At 37.4% G+C, this 16,117-nt stretch overlaps 1 protein-coding gene across 4 annotated transcripts in view; it reads right to left on the reverse strand.

Moving 5' to 3' along the window:
• Positions 1–1,895: 1,895 nt before the first annotated feature.
• Positions 1,896–16,117, reverse strand: part of LOC127434196 (disks large-associated protein 1-like) — a 180,091-nt gene continuing 165,869 nt past the window's right edge. For 3 of the 4 annotated variants that reach the window (XM_051686764.1, XM_051686762.1, XM_051686763.1), the window contains 4 exons: positions 13,527–13,942; positions 10,329–10,420; positions 9,567–9,719; positions 1,896–6,481 (listed from right to left, as the gene is read on the reverse strand). In XM_051686764.1, coding sequence (XP_051542724.1) covers positions 6,269–6,481; positions 9,567–9,719; positions 10,329–10,420; positions 13,527–13,942 — 874 coding nt within the window. In that variant the 3' untranslated portion in view covers positions 1,896–6,268. Of the gene's footprint in view, positions 6,801–9,566; positions 9,720–10,328; positions 10,421–13,526; positions 13,943–16,117 lie in introns of all 4 variants that reach the window. The other variant, XM_051686765.1, reaches the window with a different exon arrangement.

The following is a 16,117-nucleotide window of genomic DNA, read 5'->3' on the forward strand; positions in this document are numbered from 1 at the left end:
CTGAAGCTCCTGACCTGTATCTGCATGAATTTATGTACTGCAGTGCTGCCACACAATTGGCTGATTAGATAATCGCATGGATGATTGTGGGTAATAATCATCCTCTGAACAATTAATCAATAATCATTAATAATGAACAAATAACCAACAATAATGTACAATTGTGGTGAGAAGAATAGCATCTCAGAATGCTATTCTGAGATGCGGGTTAGCGCTGTTTTGGTGGCATAAGGGGGACCTACACAATATTTGGCAGGTGGTTTTAATGTTGTGGCTGATCGGTGTGTGTGTATATATATATATATATATATATATATATATATACAGTTGATGTCAGAGGTTTGGGAGTAATTTCCAAATGCCTGAAGGTACCGCGTTCATCAGTACAAACAACAAGCCATCATACCGCTCAGGAAGGAGATGCATTCTGTCTCCTAGAGATGAACGTAGTTTGGTGCGAAAAGTGTAAATCAATCCCAGAACAACAGCAAAGGACCTTGTGAAGATGCTGGAGGAAACAGGTAGACAAGTATCTATATCCACAGTAAAACGAGTCCTATATTGACATAACCTGAAAGGCTGCTCAGCAAGGAAGAAGCCACTGCTCCAAAACTGGCATAAAAAAGCCAGACTGCAGTTTGCAAGTGCACATGGGGACAAAGATCTTACTTTTTGGAGAAATTTCCTCTGGTCTGATGAAACAAAAATTTAACTGTTTGGCCATAATGACCATCGTTATGTTTGGAGGAAAAAGGGTGAGGCTTGCAAGCCGAATAACACTATCCCAACCATGAAGCATGGGGGTGGCAGCATCATGTTGTGGGGGTGCTTTGCTGCAGGAGGGACTGGTGCACTTCACAAAATAGATGGCATCATGAGGAAGGAAAATTATGTTGATATATTGAAGCAACATCTCAAGACATCAGCCAGGAAGTTGAAGCTCAGTCACAAATGGGTCTTCCAAATGGACAATAACCCCAAGCATACCTCCAAAGTTGTGGCAAAATGGCTCAAGGACAACAAAGTCAAGGTATTGGAGTGGCCATCACAAAGCCCTGACCTCAATCTGATTGAAGATTTTTGGGCAGAACTGAAAAAGCATGTGCAACAAGGAGGCCTACAAACCTGACTCAGTTACACCAGTTCTGTCTGGAGGAATGGGCCAAAATTCCAGCAACTTATTGTGAGAAGCTTGTGGAACACTACCCAAAACATTTGACCCAAGTTAAAGGATTTAAAGGCAATGCTTCCAGATACTAACAAAGTGTATGTAAACTTCTGACTCACTGGGAATGTGATGAAAGAAATAAAAGCTGAAATGAAACATTCTCTCTACTATTATTCTGACATTTCACATTCTTTATGTAGTGATCCTAACTGACCTAAGACAGGGAATATTTTCTAAGATTAAATGTCAGGAATTGTGAAAAACTGAGTTTAAATGTATTTGACTAAAGTGTATGTAAACTTCTGACTTCAACTGTATATATATATATATATATATATATATATATATATATATATATATATATATATATATATATATTTATAAAAATATATTATACATTTACTTACAATATAAATATAAATAAAATATTTTTATAGTTTAATTATTTAGTTTAATTAATTTTGTTTATAAATCTTTATTTTTATTAATATATTTTTTTTTATACCTTTTTATTCTATTTCCCTGATTTTTTTCATACCTTGAAATCACAACTGTAAAATTCCTTGATATTTCCAGCCTGAAGAGAAGGTGAACACTGGATAATTTTGCTCTCCTGCTCAGGTTCCAGGCAGTGACATATGCACACACACACAAACACACACACACACACACACACACACACACACACACATATAAACAGTATATAAGAAAATAAATCACCCATGGCTGTGAGTGTCTGTAACTTTTATTGATCAAAATTTCATACACGTGCAATAACATCAACAGTGTTGTTACAGTAAATACAAAATGTAAGTAGTAAGATATTATTGGATGTAGGTTACATTTACAATGAAGAACATTCATGTATTTACACACAGTCATTTTGATAGATTTTATGCTTGTACAAGAACAGGAAATACATAATAAACTGCCTTCATTTGACAAAGTTCATTGTAGTGCTCAGTCCATATTTTGGCAATAATACACAATATGATTTTCTTCTATTTTGGGAGATAAAACCCTAAAAGTCAGGACTTATCATGTTAAACCAATATTTTCCACATCAGTGAAAGACAACATTCAAGAAAATGACATATGTCCAAGTTTGTGATAAATCGTGAAAAAAGTTAAGTGCTATAATCTCACAACATATCTCTCTAATGTCTCATAAATATCTCTTTAAATACTAAAAAGCACAGAAAAATTAAATGTAACCAATTAATATTTCAATAGACTTAAATTAGTCTATATTTTAGTTTGCTAAATTTATTCAGGATTTTTAAAAATATAATCATTGTTTTAATCATTGATTGTCCATCCACATTCAATTTGATATTGTTTTACTGTCAAAAATTCATGGGTCATTTTTCATTGGGTCACTTTCTTTTGCATATTAAAACTGGAACTGGAATTTTTTTTTTTTTAAATAAATCAAAGGTAGTTATATTTGAACTGTAGCTTAAATGTCCCAAAATATTACTGAACTTATTGATACAGTGAAAATAAATATCAATATGAATGGGTATTTTGTTGCCAGTATTGAATGCTTTAGGTATATCTCCAGTATAAGACCTCTTCATGATAGGCTATACACAAACAAAAACACACAGATACACGCACACACATTCATACACGTTATATAGTCTCCCCTGAGGCTACAATGTGCATGACAATCATACAGTACAGTATATTCATAAATTAAGGCCGAGCGTTTAAACATTGAAATATTTGAAAACAAACGTTAACCACAGTATAAGGGCTCTCTAGTGCATAATAACTGGAACTAAGAGTTTGGTTAATAATATAAACTCTACAAAGAAACAACAACAAAAGCCAATGCAACCGAAGTGTATATCAAAATAGAGGATGGCTGCACATTGGCTGCTGGGAAATTAATATCAGTATATTTATAGTGATGTATCTATCCACAGTGAAACATCTTGAGCCAACTCAAAAAGAAATAGCTCTGTTTATTTAACCTATGAAACAAGTGCAAATTAGTATTATTTGTTATTGAAAAAGATGAGACAGTGTGGTTCAGAATAGACAAGCAAATATTGAAAAATATGTCAGTTTAAAAACAAATTAATGAAACAAGAGCAGCACAAGAAAGTGTAACTCTGAAATGCAAAAATTAAAATAGAAAAATAATAAACTGATGGTATGTGCTCTGCTTTAATACATGTCTACTTGCTCTGTCTCCGCAGGGTTGCTGAAAGTATATACATCTTAGTATAAATCAAAATTCAGGAAGGAAAGAAGCTGATCTATATTACAAAGTATCAACTGTGCTACATTTCGGGTTGAAAAAAAGAAATTAGGAAGCACTTGGGTACATGCACTTAGATGAGGCAATAACACACACACACACGCACACACACACTGACTTGGCCAAAGATAAAGACACTATCATGCTAACTCTTGTGATCATAATACAATAAATAAATAAATTGCTCTGTCACTGTATGTCATTTATTAAGTCATGACATTGCAGCTTTAGTATTTCAAATGATACTTTGAAACGTAATGGTAGAGAAGGAGATATATAGATGTTTTCAGTTCTGATTTTGTTTTATCAGGTCGTAAATATGTATACAACTCATCACACTTTCTGCATTAAAAAATACTGCAATTTTATTTTAGATTGATTTATACAAACATATCGACAAATGTAGTGAGGAGCTATATTAGTGAGCAATCAGGAATCTCTCGTAGTTCATAGTTTAAATATTTACATAATACTCTAAACAGTGTGCATTTCTCGAAATAAGCGTGTTTCCTGTGCTCCAATGTCACGTTAAACAGGCGCAATGCTACAAGTTGTCAGAGACAAGCAATTTGTAATTTCAAACTGAATGCGAAACTGCTGCGCGATGCGGCACAATCACAACCAATTATAAAATATTTGATGTGTAATTTTGGACCAATAAGATTTTACAGTGGGTGGGGCTAACCAGCACAAGACCACAGAAGCTGAAACCAAACGACAGACAAAAACACACACAGAAGAGATTGTTTTTATCGCGATCCTTTATCGCATCACACCTGTTTAGGACACAGTGTAATGCTCAATTTAATCCCTGATTGCCATTATGTAATGTTTCATAACGTAACACATTGCTAATTTTTGAGAGTGCCGCATTTCGACAGCATTTCCATCAGTGACTTTGACGTATTGAGCAGTGACAGATGAAGTGGGCAAGTAAATGTGTTGCATTTGTCAGATTTGATGGACATCCGTGTCACTACAGGTGCTACTGCTAAGCAAAGATAGTGAGCGTACAGGAAATGAGATAGAATGAAGGAGAGCAAGGTGGGTTATATGTATCGAAAAAAGAAGATTTGAGGGGACGGGAGAAGATGACGACGTGGGAGGCTGAAAAATAAGAGAAGAAAGAGGAGAAGACAGTGAGAGAGGTGGTTTTGACATTCTTTCCCCTGATACTGAGAACAGAACAACCTCGCCCTGTCTCAAAGGTGCACGGTGACAAGCATTAGAGAGTGTATTACACATAAAGAAAGACTGTCATACACACACACACACACACACACACACACACGTTGGTTTCGCTATATTAGTGAGGGCATATCATAAAAACAATTGTATTTAGCTAAAGAAAATTATATTTGCTGAAACCCATCCCTACTTCTACCCCTAAACCGACCCTCACTGAAATCACAGGATTTAAATAAAATCCTAATTTGGCCAATTTCTGAGCACTAAACAGTGATGACCACTTTAAATGTCCTTACAAGTTGGTTTATGACATGTTTTACTATATAAATATGACATTTATTTTTTTAAATGGCCCTCACAAGTATATCAGAACCTGTACACACAGACAAATATCAATGTGAAACTCTTCAGAAGTAATCGGTTTGTTGCCCTTTTAGTAGTTTATGTCCTCCATGAGAACACAAGACATGGCTCTTACACAGTAACTGCAAAAATCTACAAATGACAATATTAAACTCATGTAATACTTCATTGAAATTCAGTAGTGTGCATTATTTGGATAGTAGTATTAACAGACACACTATGTTGTGCTGAAGGCATGAATATATATTATTGGTTATTTAAACAATTAAATATAATATAGTGTCTAATAGAAACATTTAAAAGTCTTTGGGAGTTTAACAAGGGAGCTACATCGCAGATGGCAGGACAGAGAGAAAGAGAATAAAATTAAAGGAATAGTTTGCCCACAAATGAAAATTCTGTCATTATTTCCTCACGTTTGTGTCGTTCAAAACCTGAATGCGTTTATTTTTTTTCCAGGGACCACAACATTTTAATTTCTGAAGAATCTTTACTCTGCGTTTTCCAAACGAATACATGTCTGTTAAGTAAAAAAAAAAAAAAAGACAAATAAACACCAAAAAAGCACCATAAAAGTAGTCCATAAGATTCGCACACTATATTCCAAGTCTTCTGAAGCCATTTTATAACTTTATGCGACGAAAAAATCTAAATTTAAGTTATTATTCACTGAGAATCTTCCACACTAGTGAGCTGTTATCTTGAGAACAAGACTGATTTAATTAGATACAATTTCAGTCTGTTCCTCACACAATGCTATTATATGGCTTCAGAAGACTACAGCATAATATACAGTATATGTATTAATTAATTATTAATTTATATGTATTAATAATGAGTGCAAGTTGTATGAATTACTTTAAGGTTTTTTTGTTTGTTTGTTTTTTGTGGGGATTTTTGGTGCTTAACAGACATGATCACTAAGAACTGCCATTGCATGGAAAAGACCCGTGAGAAGATTCTTTACAAATATCATATTTTTTGTTACACAGAGCAAAAAAAGTCATTTTAGTTTGGAATGACATGAGGGTGAATTTATATTGACAAAATGTTAATTTTAGAGTGAACAATTTCTTTAAGTTCTAAATACATACAGTAGAACCCCACAGTGAATAAATTCTCTTTTACACAAGAAAAGAGGAGTGATTATTTTACAGCTACCCTGCCTTGTCATTGTCATTCAGTGCTTTTGTGTTGTGGTTGAATTTGAGTAGGTGTGTTTCAATGTCTATTTAGGCCTCTAAGCACCTCTTTTCAGGATTTTCAGTGCGAGAGAGACATTATAATCGTGTCTGAGCTTCCGGGATGTATATTTCGATACTGTCTGCACATTCTGTGACAGAACTCTGGCGCTGAGAGGCAGCTGCACGTTTAGCTGCTAGAAGCCGTTTGCGTGCCTCCAGCCGCTGTGAGCCCTCCAGAGATCGGTCTCGCACCAGCAGGACGGGACCCTTCCTCGGTTTCCTGGGTACCGGAGGGGGGACACGCCTCTCCTGGACAACAATGACAAATCTATTAGTGCAACCGCTATCTCTATCACGTAACATAACACAATGGCTATGCATGCAGTTGTGGAGAAGGCTTTCATTGTAGTGTCCGTGTGATGGGTCATTGGTGGTGTTTAGTTGCATTTAAGTGCCAGCAATCAACTATACATGTTAAGTTATAGAGTTCAGTGGTGGCATGGCCGTTATGGGGGCTGTATGTGCCAGTATAAGAGTTCAGCCTGACAGCCATTTGGCATGAGGTAAATGGGACCACTGGAAACGAACCACATGCAGCGTGCATTTTTGGGCCTTCAAAACCAGATCACTGTCAACAACAGAACACATAAAATAATGAGGTCTGGATAGCAAATGAGCAAAATAAATCAGAGCACAACATGCAACAATCATAAATAAAATGAAAGAATAAACATTAAAATAAAATATACAGAACAAAATCATGAAGCAAGAGACCTTAGTCAGAGAAGACTCCATATTTAAAGACCACCATGGCTTGACAAACCCAGTTTATTTTACCTGTATTGACGTATTTCCAGAATGATCTCATGAATGTTACGTGACCGTTGCAACATTTTTGCTAAACTAAATTACGAGCCTTATTACATGTTTTGTTGCATTTTCCCAGTGAAATGTCCAGCGGGGGGTGCCAAAAGGGAGTGAAATGGTGTTGTTATCGGATGAGGTTAAGGTAAATATTAAATGGAGGTTTTATTGAGTAAAACGTACCGCCCTAACCAAAAACCAATAGTGATCTAAAGCAAATAAGAGGTAGACACAAAACAGACAAACTTACCCTAAACCAACACCTAAACCTAACTGATAGTGACCAAAAAACAAAAAGCAACTTTTCTAAAGCATCCACGTCATTTTGTCTCAAGTGTCAACTTGCGTGCTTGACTGCTCTCGAACCACGGACTTCTGAGTTCTAAATCCAACACTCTATCAGGTGAGCTACCGCAGAAGTTAATCTCTCTTGGAATAAGTGTGTAAATATAGGCGAGTCTGTAATACGAGTGTCAAAATTGATTGTTTTTCAGATGATGCACTATAGTAAAAGTGTTTGATATCATAACATAGCAGTGTGCGAGTAATAGTGTAAGAAATGTGTTTATAAAGTCATAATCAGCCATTGCACATCTGATTTGTGTGAAAGTAAATAAAACGCACTGTTGTTTTAGCACCTCTAGTGTTCCCTAGGGATGTCGCGATTATACGGTTTCACTATTAACCACGATTAAAAATGTCATGGTTAATTTAACTGTAAGAATTTAGAATCTATGGTTAATAACTGTGAAATGTGTTATTTACATGTGACAAAAATATATTATATATATATATATAATGTAAAGATATATAATATAAAAGTTTTTTCTGTGTAGGCCTAAATGTGAAGATCTCTTGCGCTTGTGCCTGGTGGGTTACTGGCTGTTGCTATGGTTACTGACGGTGGCCACGTGGAGCTTGGCCGGGTGTCGCGGACTGAACGTGAACTTTCAATTCATGTGAAACTGAGGCTTAAATGCAGAAACTCCAAAATATAAGAGAGGAATTCGATCTACCAGACTCATATCCACCAAGAAAGCGACTTAAATCGGCTGTTTGGTAGCATTTGAATGACTGAGGTTTACTGAAGATGACAGATGTAAAGTAGTCAGAGGACAGAAGTCATATAAGGATACACATCCTACAAATTGGACAGGTTGACAGGATGTTTCACAAGTTACAACGACAAACTAGTGAATTTAACAGTTTTTGCTCTGGTGCTTTTAAAGGGATGAACTGAGAGATGGAACTTTTTGTAATGTTTAAGCGTGCTGACAGCGTGCTATGCATTTGCATGTAGTTACTATCAGTGTGTAAACTTCGAAGTTGCGTCTTGAATTATCCTCATCATTTAAAGCATTGTTTGTGTACAAATTCACCACATTGAACAGTAAATTTATGCCCCTTTATTATGCATGGTCCACAGGCTTATTTGTGGGGTGTTGTGGACAGATAAAGAACAGTATTTTTATGGAATCTGTTGCTGATTCTTTATAGTGGGGTGTCTGACAGAAAACTGATTGCTTTAATAAACCGTTGCAGATTTAAAAACTGTTAGATGCCATGAAATGTGTTGCGCACCTACCATAATCTTACAGTTATGCAGTTCTGAAGACTCCAAGCAGTCCAGTTACATTGAAGCGAATCATTCACTCCCGGGATGCAGATAAGCACTGTTTTGTGGCCGATGTTGGAGGGTCTCTTTTTATATACCTCCTATATATATTTTGTGTATTTAGAAGTTTTCCTTTTGTATGGGTGCACTTAAGAGTCCATATATCCCTAAGAAACGTGTCCACTAACATGTTCAGTTGTGATAAGATATTAATTTTTGCCTCAGTTATCAATAATCGTAATAGATGTTAATCTTACAGTCGAAAACACACACCGCGGCATCCCTGGTGTTCACTTCACAAGGAAATTGTGGCAAAATGTAGAACGCATCAGGTAAAAGTCAGTTTGCTAAAAAATGAATAGTTACGTTCATTCTATGACATTTGGTTGCGTATTTTGGACATATTGAAGAGCTTATCCCTTTTTAAAATAACCATAAGACTATATTTTGTCACAGTCATGAACATGTTTTGCTACTTGGTACTGCTAGTCAGAAGTCGGTGGCATTAGGAAAAGGAACATTCTCTTAGCATTTGATTGGACAAAATGTGTGTAAGATGGGTCATTAATATTTTTGGTCCATTTGCCAAATTTAATAGTGTGTATCTTCTAAGAGTTAACTTCTCGGAGCACAATAGCATTTAGACAACCTCAAAGTTAACAGATATGGACTAAAAGCCACAAAACTCCAATTTTTATTTCATGGGGTCTTAAAAAAGTACTCTGACAAAGGTCGGTATATAGTAACAATAAACCAATCATGCAATATCAGTGGCATGTTAAAGTAACTTAACTCTGTATCTTGTGTGTTGACAGTGGTACAAATGACTTCAAATTCTTTGTGTCGAGCTTGGTATTGTAAGTCATTTTTGAAAGAGTGTGTCATGCTTCTGGACATGTGATATTATGGCTGTACCTTTTTCTCGGGTGGATCTAGAGCTCTCCAGTTGTTGGCTTTCAGCTGGTGTAACTCATCAAACTTCAGGCTGATATTCTCAATGGACAGCTGCAGCATATCCCAGAATCCTGCCAGATCCTGAGACACAGGCCGCGGGTGGGCGTTGGGATTCTGAAACGAGAAATTATAAACAAAACATCTGTTCATTTGGATCACAATACATAATATGACATGCAATTAGATAACACTGATTTGGGTTATATTAAAAGTGCTGTAAGCTATTTTTGTATTATGACACGCAGAAAGTGTCAAAATTTGTCAGCAAACAAAAATGTGACTGCGTGCTATGGGTTTAGCCCATCAGAAGACTTTGAGGCACTTTCTGCTTATCAATCATTTTGCACTTTCACAGGGCAGCCCATATATGGGCAGCAGGAAGTTGAAAGTGTGGCAGTGTGTTAGTTTGTTGTGCGAAAACGCTATTTCGTTACAGTTGCTTTTGACACTTTCACAACACTAAGATGGTGTGCTGCTGAAATATTCTTCTCCATCTATGATTACAACTGTATATCAGAATCCTTCTAGGGCGGAGTTTTGAAAAAAAGGGGCGTGTCTAATTCAGTGGCTGAAATTCATTCTGGCAGAAGTTCATGAAATGCTAAAATTGCTTACAGTACTTTTAATGCCAGAATTAGTGATACTAACACAGCCATTCAGTAGGCAGGGCCACTAAATTCTGCTATGCTGTGATTGGCTGACAAATGTGTCATTTATACATACCAAGTTTTCTTCGCAGAGCTCCCGGAACTGCTGGAATTTCTGTGACATTAGCAGCTGAGCGCTGCCCACCGCACTACGAATCTTGCCAAGGACTATACACACACACACACACACACACACACACACACAAAGAAAAGAGATTCAGCCTTGAAAATCACATTCACTCAAACAAAACTACATTAAGGAGAACTGATTAAAACAACAGCACATGTTGTATGCAACACAGAAATTTGCGAAAGTGTGCATTTGTCTGTGTGTTTGTGCTGCAAAAGCTTAGACACCTAGTTAATGTGTAAATGCTGTCTCTTTGAAGCGAGAAGGGGCTCATAAATATCTAAGGCTTGGGAACCCAAATGCAGGGACCAAGGGGGAGTGTTTACCCTGCACACCAAACAAACACCCGCAAGAGCCAATGAGCCAAGAGAATCACTTGCACACACAAACGGAACAAGAGTGTGATGTAAAAAAAACTGATTGAGAGTGAAAGAGAATAAATAGCATATCAGATTACCAAACAGGGCTGAATTATCTTAAAAGAAGCAAACGTTTGCCATGTGAGGGTCATATAATAACTTGAGCAGTGGCCCAGATCTGGCCTGAACAGGGACTGCAGCAAGCCTCTCTGGATCAGAGCCATGTGGCCATTTAAACAGAGATCTTATGAATTGAACTCGCACTGTTTAACATATGCAGCAACAAGAGACCATATGACAAACAATATGCTCACAGGACATGGAGATTAGCATATTTTAAGTATTCAGGAAAGGAGGGTAGGTTTAGAGAAGACAGAGAACGAAAGGGAGAGTGAAATGAGATGGCTATAGAAACAGAGTGTGTGGAAAAGAAACAAGGGAGACAGGGAGGCTCCCTGCTGGTAGAAATGTCTGGTATGTGAGAGAGAGACAGACAGGAGATAGATGAACAAGCAGGCTTTGTGACTGACGTGAAGATGGTTACTGTGGCGTGTGTGGGTGTGTGTGTTTGATCTGGGAAAAGGTGGGAAGCGAGAGAAAAAGAGAGACGCTGGACGGAGATAACCAGACTGTGACCTTGTGCGCTGATAGTTTTGTTGAAGTGGCTGATTATTCTGCAAATAACTTTGACACGGCCTCCTATAATGTCACTCTAAATATAGTCTTGCACTGAACACAAATTAGTTTAAACAATTTGGTTGAATTTGAAAATAAAGCTCTAATATAAACAGAGCTCTATAACTACAATTACAAACTGGTTTAGTCTGTTTAGTGTCTATAAGGCAGACAACATTTTGTAGAATCGAACGTCTCAAACATGTCTATAGTTCCCAAAAATACAGTCAAAACACACATTGCAATCGCACCTATGATGCCCAAAACATTCTGTTGAATCGAACATTCCAAATGCACTTATGATGTCCAGAAATTCTGTTAAATTGATCACAAACGTGCCTATAATGCAAAAAATAAAAATGCTGTTGAATCAAATGTTCCAAGCGTGGCTGCAATAAAAAAAAAAAAAACAAATGCTGTCAAAACAACCATCCCAAATGCACCTTAAATGGCAAAAAAACCCACAGTTGAAACAAATGTTCAAAGCACACATATAATGCACCGATGATACCCAAAAAATGCAATTGAATCGAATGTTAAAATGCGTGTATAATGCCAAAAAACATGCTGCTACATTCCAAATGCACCTTCAAACAATTTTGAAGAAACAAATTTTTTAGACACACATATACTAATAAAAAAAAAAGCTGTCAAATGTAATGTTCCAAACATATATCCGTTCCAAAGCCTGTAATCAGTGGTGTAGTAGTGTCTGAAGAGGTGGGCATACTGTGAATTTATGAAATAAAATAAAAATAAAAATAAAACATGTACCCAGCCTCTAAAATTCCTATCTTTACATTTTATGCAGTACATGTGTAAAATGTGTAAGAAATAAAACAAATTCCATAAAAAAATAAAAATAAATACTGATGTAATTATAGTCCCACATGAACTTACAAAATGTATAGCAGGGTAAGTTTCTTGCTGGCATGGTGTACAGTACACTACTATGAACCATGGTGTTCAATATGAATTTAAATGAATAGGTGTCATTAATATTCCTTTCATTAGGCTACATGGAAATTGTTAATACTTTATAATTATGGGGGCCTGGGTAGCTCAGTGAGTAAAGACGCTGACTACCACCCCTGGAGTCGTGCGTTCGAATCCAGGTCGTGCTGAGTGACTCCAGCCAGGTCTCCTAAGCAACCAAATTGGCCCAGTTGCTAGGGAGGGTAGAGTCACATGGGGTAACCTCCTTGGGTCGCTATAATGTGGTTCTTGGTGGGGCACGTGGTGAGTTGTGTGTGGAGAATAGTGTGAAGCCTCCACAAGAGCTACGTCTCCGGGGTAACACGCTCAACAAGCCATGTGATAAGATGCAAGAGCTGATGGTCTCAGATGCGGTGGCAACTGAGACTTGTCCTCCGCCACCCAGATTGAGGCAAGTCACTACGCCACCACGAGGACTTAAAGCAAATTGGGAATCTGGCATTCCAAATTGGGGAGAAAAAAAACCCATTATAATTACTCTAATAAATAAACGAATACATCCATAATACGCAATAAACTGTTAAGTACTATATATAAGTGTAGTAATGTTCACATTAACTTAACACGTTGTCTTGTATTACCATATATAGCCTACGTAATAATTAATGGTTTGTTTTATTTGTGTACTATAATGTGCTTTTCTGTGTAAAGTGAAATTGTTTTCCTACTTAGAAATATCAGTTGAAATGATTTGACATCACGAGAAAAAGGCACCACCGACAGCAGTAAAAAAAAAAAAAAAAAAGATATAATAAAAAGATTTTATATAATTACGGGACACAGTTGTCCAGCATCTGCGAAGAGCATCAAAAACTAGCACGGGTGGCATCGTTATATATTGCAAAAGTCCTGCTCGTTGTTCTGGCGGCCATACGTATCATCGCTTATTTTAGGTGGGCATACGCAAAATCCTAAGAAAGATAGGTGGGCATATGGTGTATGCCTGCATATGCCCTAGACTACACTCATATATATGCCAACCTAATATAATGCCAAAAAACTCAAATTTTTCCAAATGCCTATAATGCCCGAAAATGCTCAAACAAATGCTCCATATATGCTTATACTGCAGCTCACTTGGCCTTGAGACAGACATTATCTTAGTGCTACTCACTCTCTTCCGGCAGCTCATTCTTTTGCTCGTCTTGCTGCATTTGTTGGCACCACCCCTCCATCCTCTCCACCTCTGCTTGCAGCAGCTTCAGAAACCAGCGTCCGTCCTGCGGACACACGGACACTGTCACTCTGCCCCCATATTCTTCCTCCATTGCTCCGTCCATCCAGGGGTCTGGCGGGGGCAGAATGGACGGGTCGAAGCCCACGTCACAAAAGTCATCCTGGGCACAGGCGTGGTAATGGTTTCCAGAGCCCTGGATGCTGACAGTGCAGGTGGCTGCATCTTGGGACGGTTGGCGGATGATTGGCCCCTGGTGGGTCTGCGCAAACTGGTCGTCCCTGAGACCCTCCAGAAGGTCAAGATCAGCTTGAACGGCAGTGGTGACGCTGTTAGAGCGTGTGACTCTGCGATGGCTGGAGAGAAAAGAGGGATAGTGTGTTTGTCTTTGTTTTTTTGTTTTTTGCATGTAACCGTTTACATTTATGCTGATTCATGATTTTTGTTAGTTTGTCATAAATAAGTGTTTTACTGTTTAAATTTAGCTGGAAAGCCAATAAAAGGCTGTTTAATGCTAGTTTCCATTGTACAACTTACTCCATATAATGTGATAACATGCCCCACTATTGTATCATGATCTGTTCCTGTATCTTGCTATAATACTGTTTTACTTTCATCGTTCCATTCCAGGAGAGTGATAACGTAGCTGTTACATTCTGTATTATCAGACGTTCTGTAATTGTATTAAAATCTGAAATTTCACATTACTTTGTAACGACTCTCGTGGTGTGAATGGTCCTTTACAGTCAGAATAGAATGGACTGAACATGGTTATTTTCTGTTAACTGTAGACTATGACATTGTCTACAAGTGTAACAAAAACACACATACATAAACACAAGGACACACACCTCCTCTCCTCTCAGTATAGAGAGGGATAACATATCAAAGCGATCTGACTTAGCTCTGCTACCCTGTGATTGCCTGAGGTGTGTGTATGTGTGTATACTAGAGAGGTAGAACACCTGCTCTATTCAGGTGCGCTGAAGCATGCGGTCATCTCTCACTATACCCTGAGTGGCCATCGCTATACCCTGAGTGTATGTGTTTGAATTTTTTATGCTATTGGATTGAACAGTAAGGAGTATCTCTCAGATAATTAGGGCATTTTTGAACGCCATTTCATGTAAAATCACTTATAGAACATTTAACAATCACTCTATTTACCCATTCATCCAGTTATCTAAACATCTTCCTCCACTTCATTGTTGGGTTCTGATATATTTTCTGTTTTAACCGTTTGTTTCCCATTAAAAACCATTAGTGATTGTTAAATGTGTGTGCCACAGAGGCCTGCTTCATATCAGCTAACTACTTCCTGTAAAGAGAAAGAGAGAGAGAGAGAGTGAGACAAATAAAGAGAGTGCAAGAGAGAGAGAGAGAGAGAGAGAGAGAGAGAGAGAGAGAGAGAGAGAGAGAGAGAGAGTATGCATTTCTAGTTCCGCTCACATGGTAGTAATCACTGCCTTCTGTAAATCATATCATAAGAAAGTGTTTGAGTTTGTGGGAGTGTGTGTGGTTCTCATGTTCACTGTAAAATGTTGCAACGTCTATCTATCTATCTATCTATCTATCTATCTATCCATCCATCCATCCATCCATCCATCCATCCATCTAATTATTATTTTCTCTGACAAGTGTAACAGTTGTCAATACTCTCTATGTTATGAAACATGTCTTACTACCTGCTGTAGAGCACTTCCCCAGAGCACTGGAAGCAAGGTGTAATTCATTCAGGACACAACCACAGGGGAGGACAACTTATTTCTTAATATCCTTCATTCCTAGCCCACGGAGGAAGAGGATGAATGTATGACGTGCTAAAGGAGTCTCTTCGTACAGTTCAAGGATTCTGACTTCAGCAGGAAACAAGAGCAGACCTGTGCTAGAGGGCCTGTCTGTGTTAAGGCATGCTTCAGCAAAGTCCAAATACCGGCAACCTGTGCAAGTGTGTGTGTTATGTGTGTCTCTCTCTCACAGTCTGGGAATCTGCTGCCCTCATCTTCCCAGTGCAAAAAGCCCCCATACAAATATGGACACACACATTAACACTTTTACCTAGCTAGTGTATCTAAATAGGTGCATAATATAGACTTCATTTTTTTATAGAAAGCTAATTATAATTACTATAGACTAACCCTAAAACACACTCTAACCCTACCCCTAAAAGGACAATGTTTGCATTTTAAGAAAAAAAAAAAAGAAAAAAAAGACAAAAACTGTATTTGCTTTATTTATTAATTGATTTAGCATGTCCTGAATGCCTCCAAAGGGAGGGCTTGTCAGATTTAGCTCACTTATGGGAACAGTCATAGCTAAGTATGTACACAAGAGCTGCACGATTTGGACAAAAAGTCAACATGATTATGATTATTTTGAAAAATATTGTGATTGCATTTGAACTGTGATGTGATAAACAAAAAACTAATAAGTGATTCATTTTTACCAAAATTTGTTAATGTTTTGCCCATGTTCTACTGCCAATAAAAAGTCTTAGGCTACATTTGGAGGTTTCACACTTCTTTAAAAAA

Source organism: Myxocyprinus asiaticus, chromosome 44 (assembly GCF_019703515.2).
Source record: "Myxocyprinus asiaticus isolate MX2 ecotype Aquarium Trade chromosome 44, UBuf_Myxa_2, whole genome shotgun sequence".
Taxonomy (NCBI): Eukaryota; Metazoa; Chordata; class Actinopteri; order Cypriniformes; family Catostomidae; genus Myxocyprinus; species Myxocyprinus asiaticus.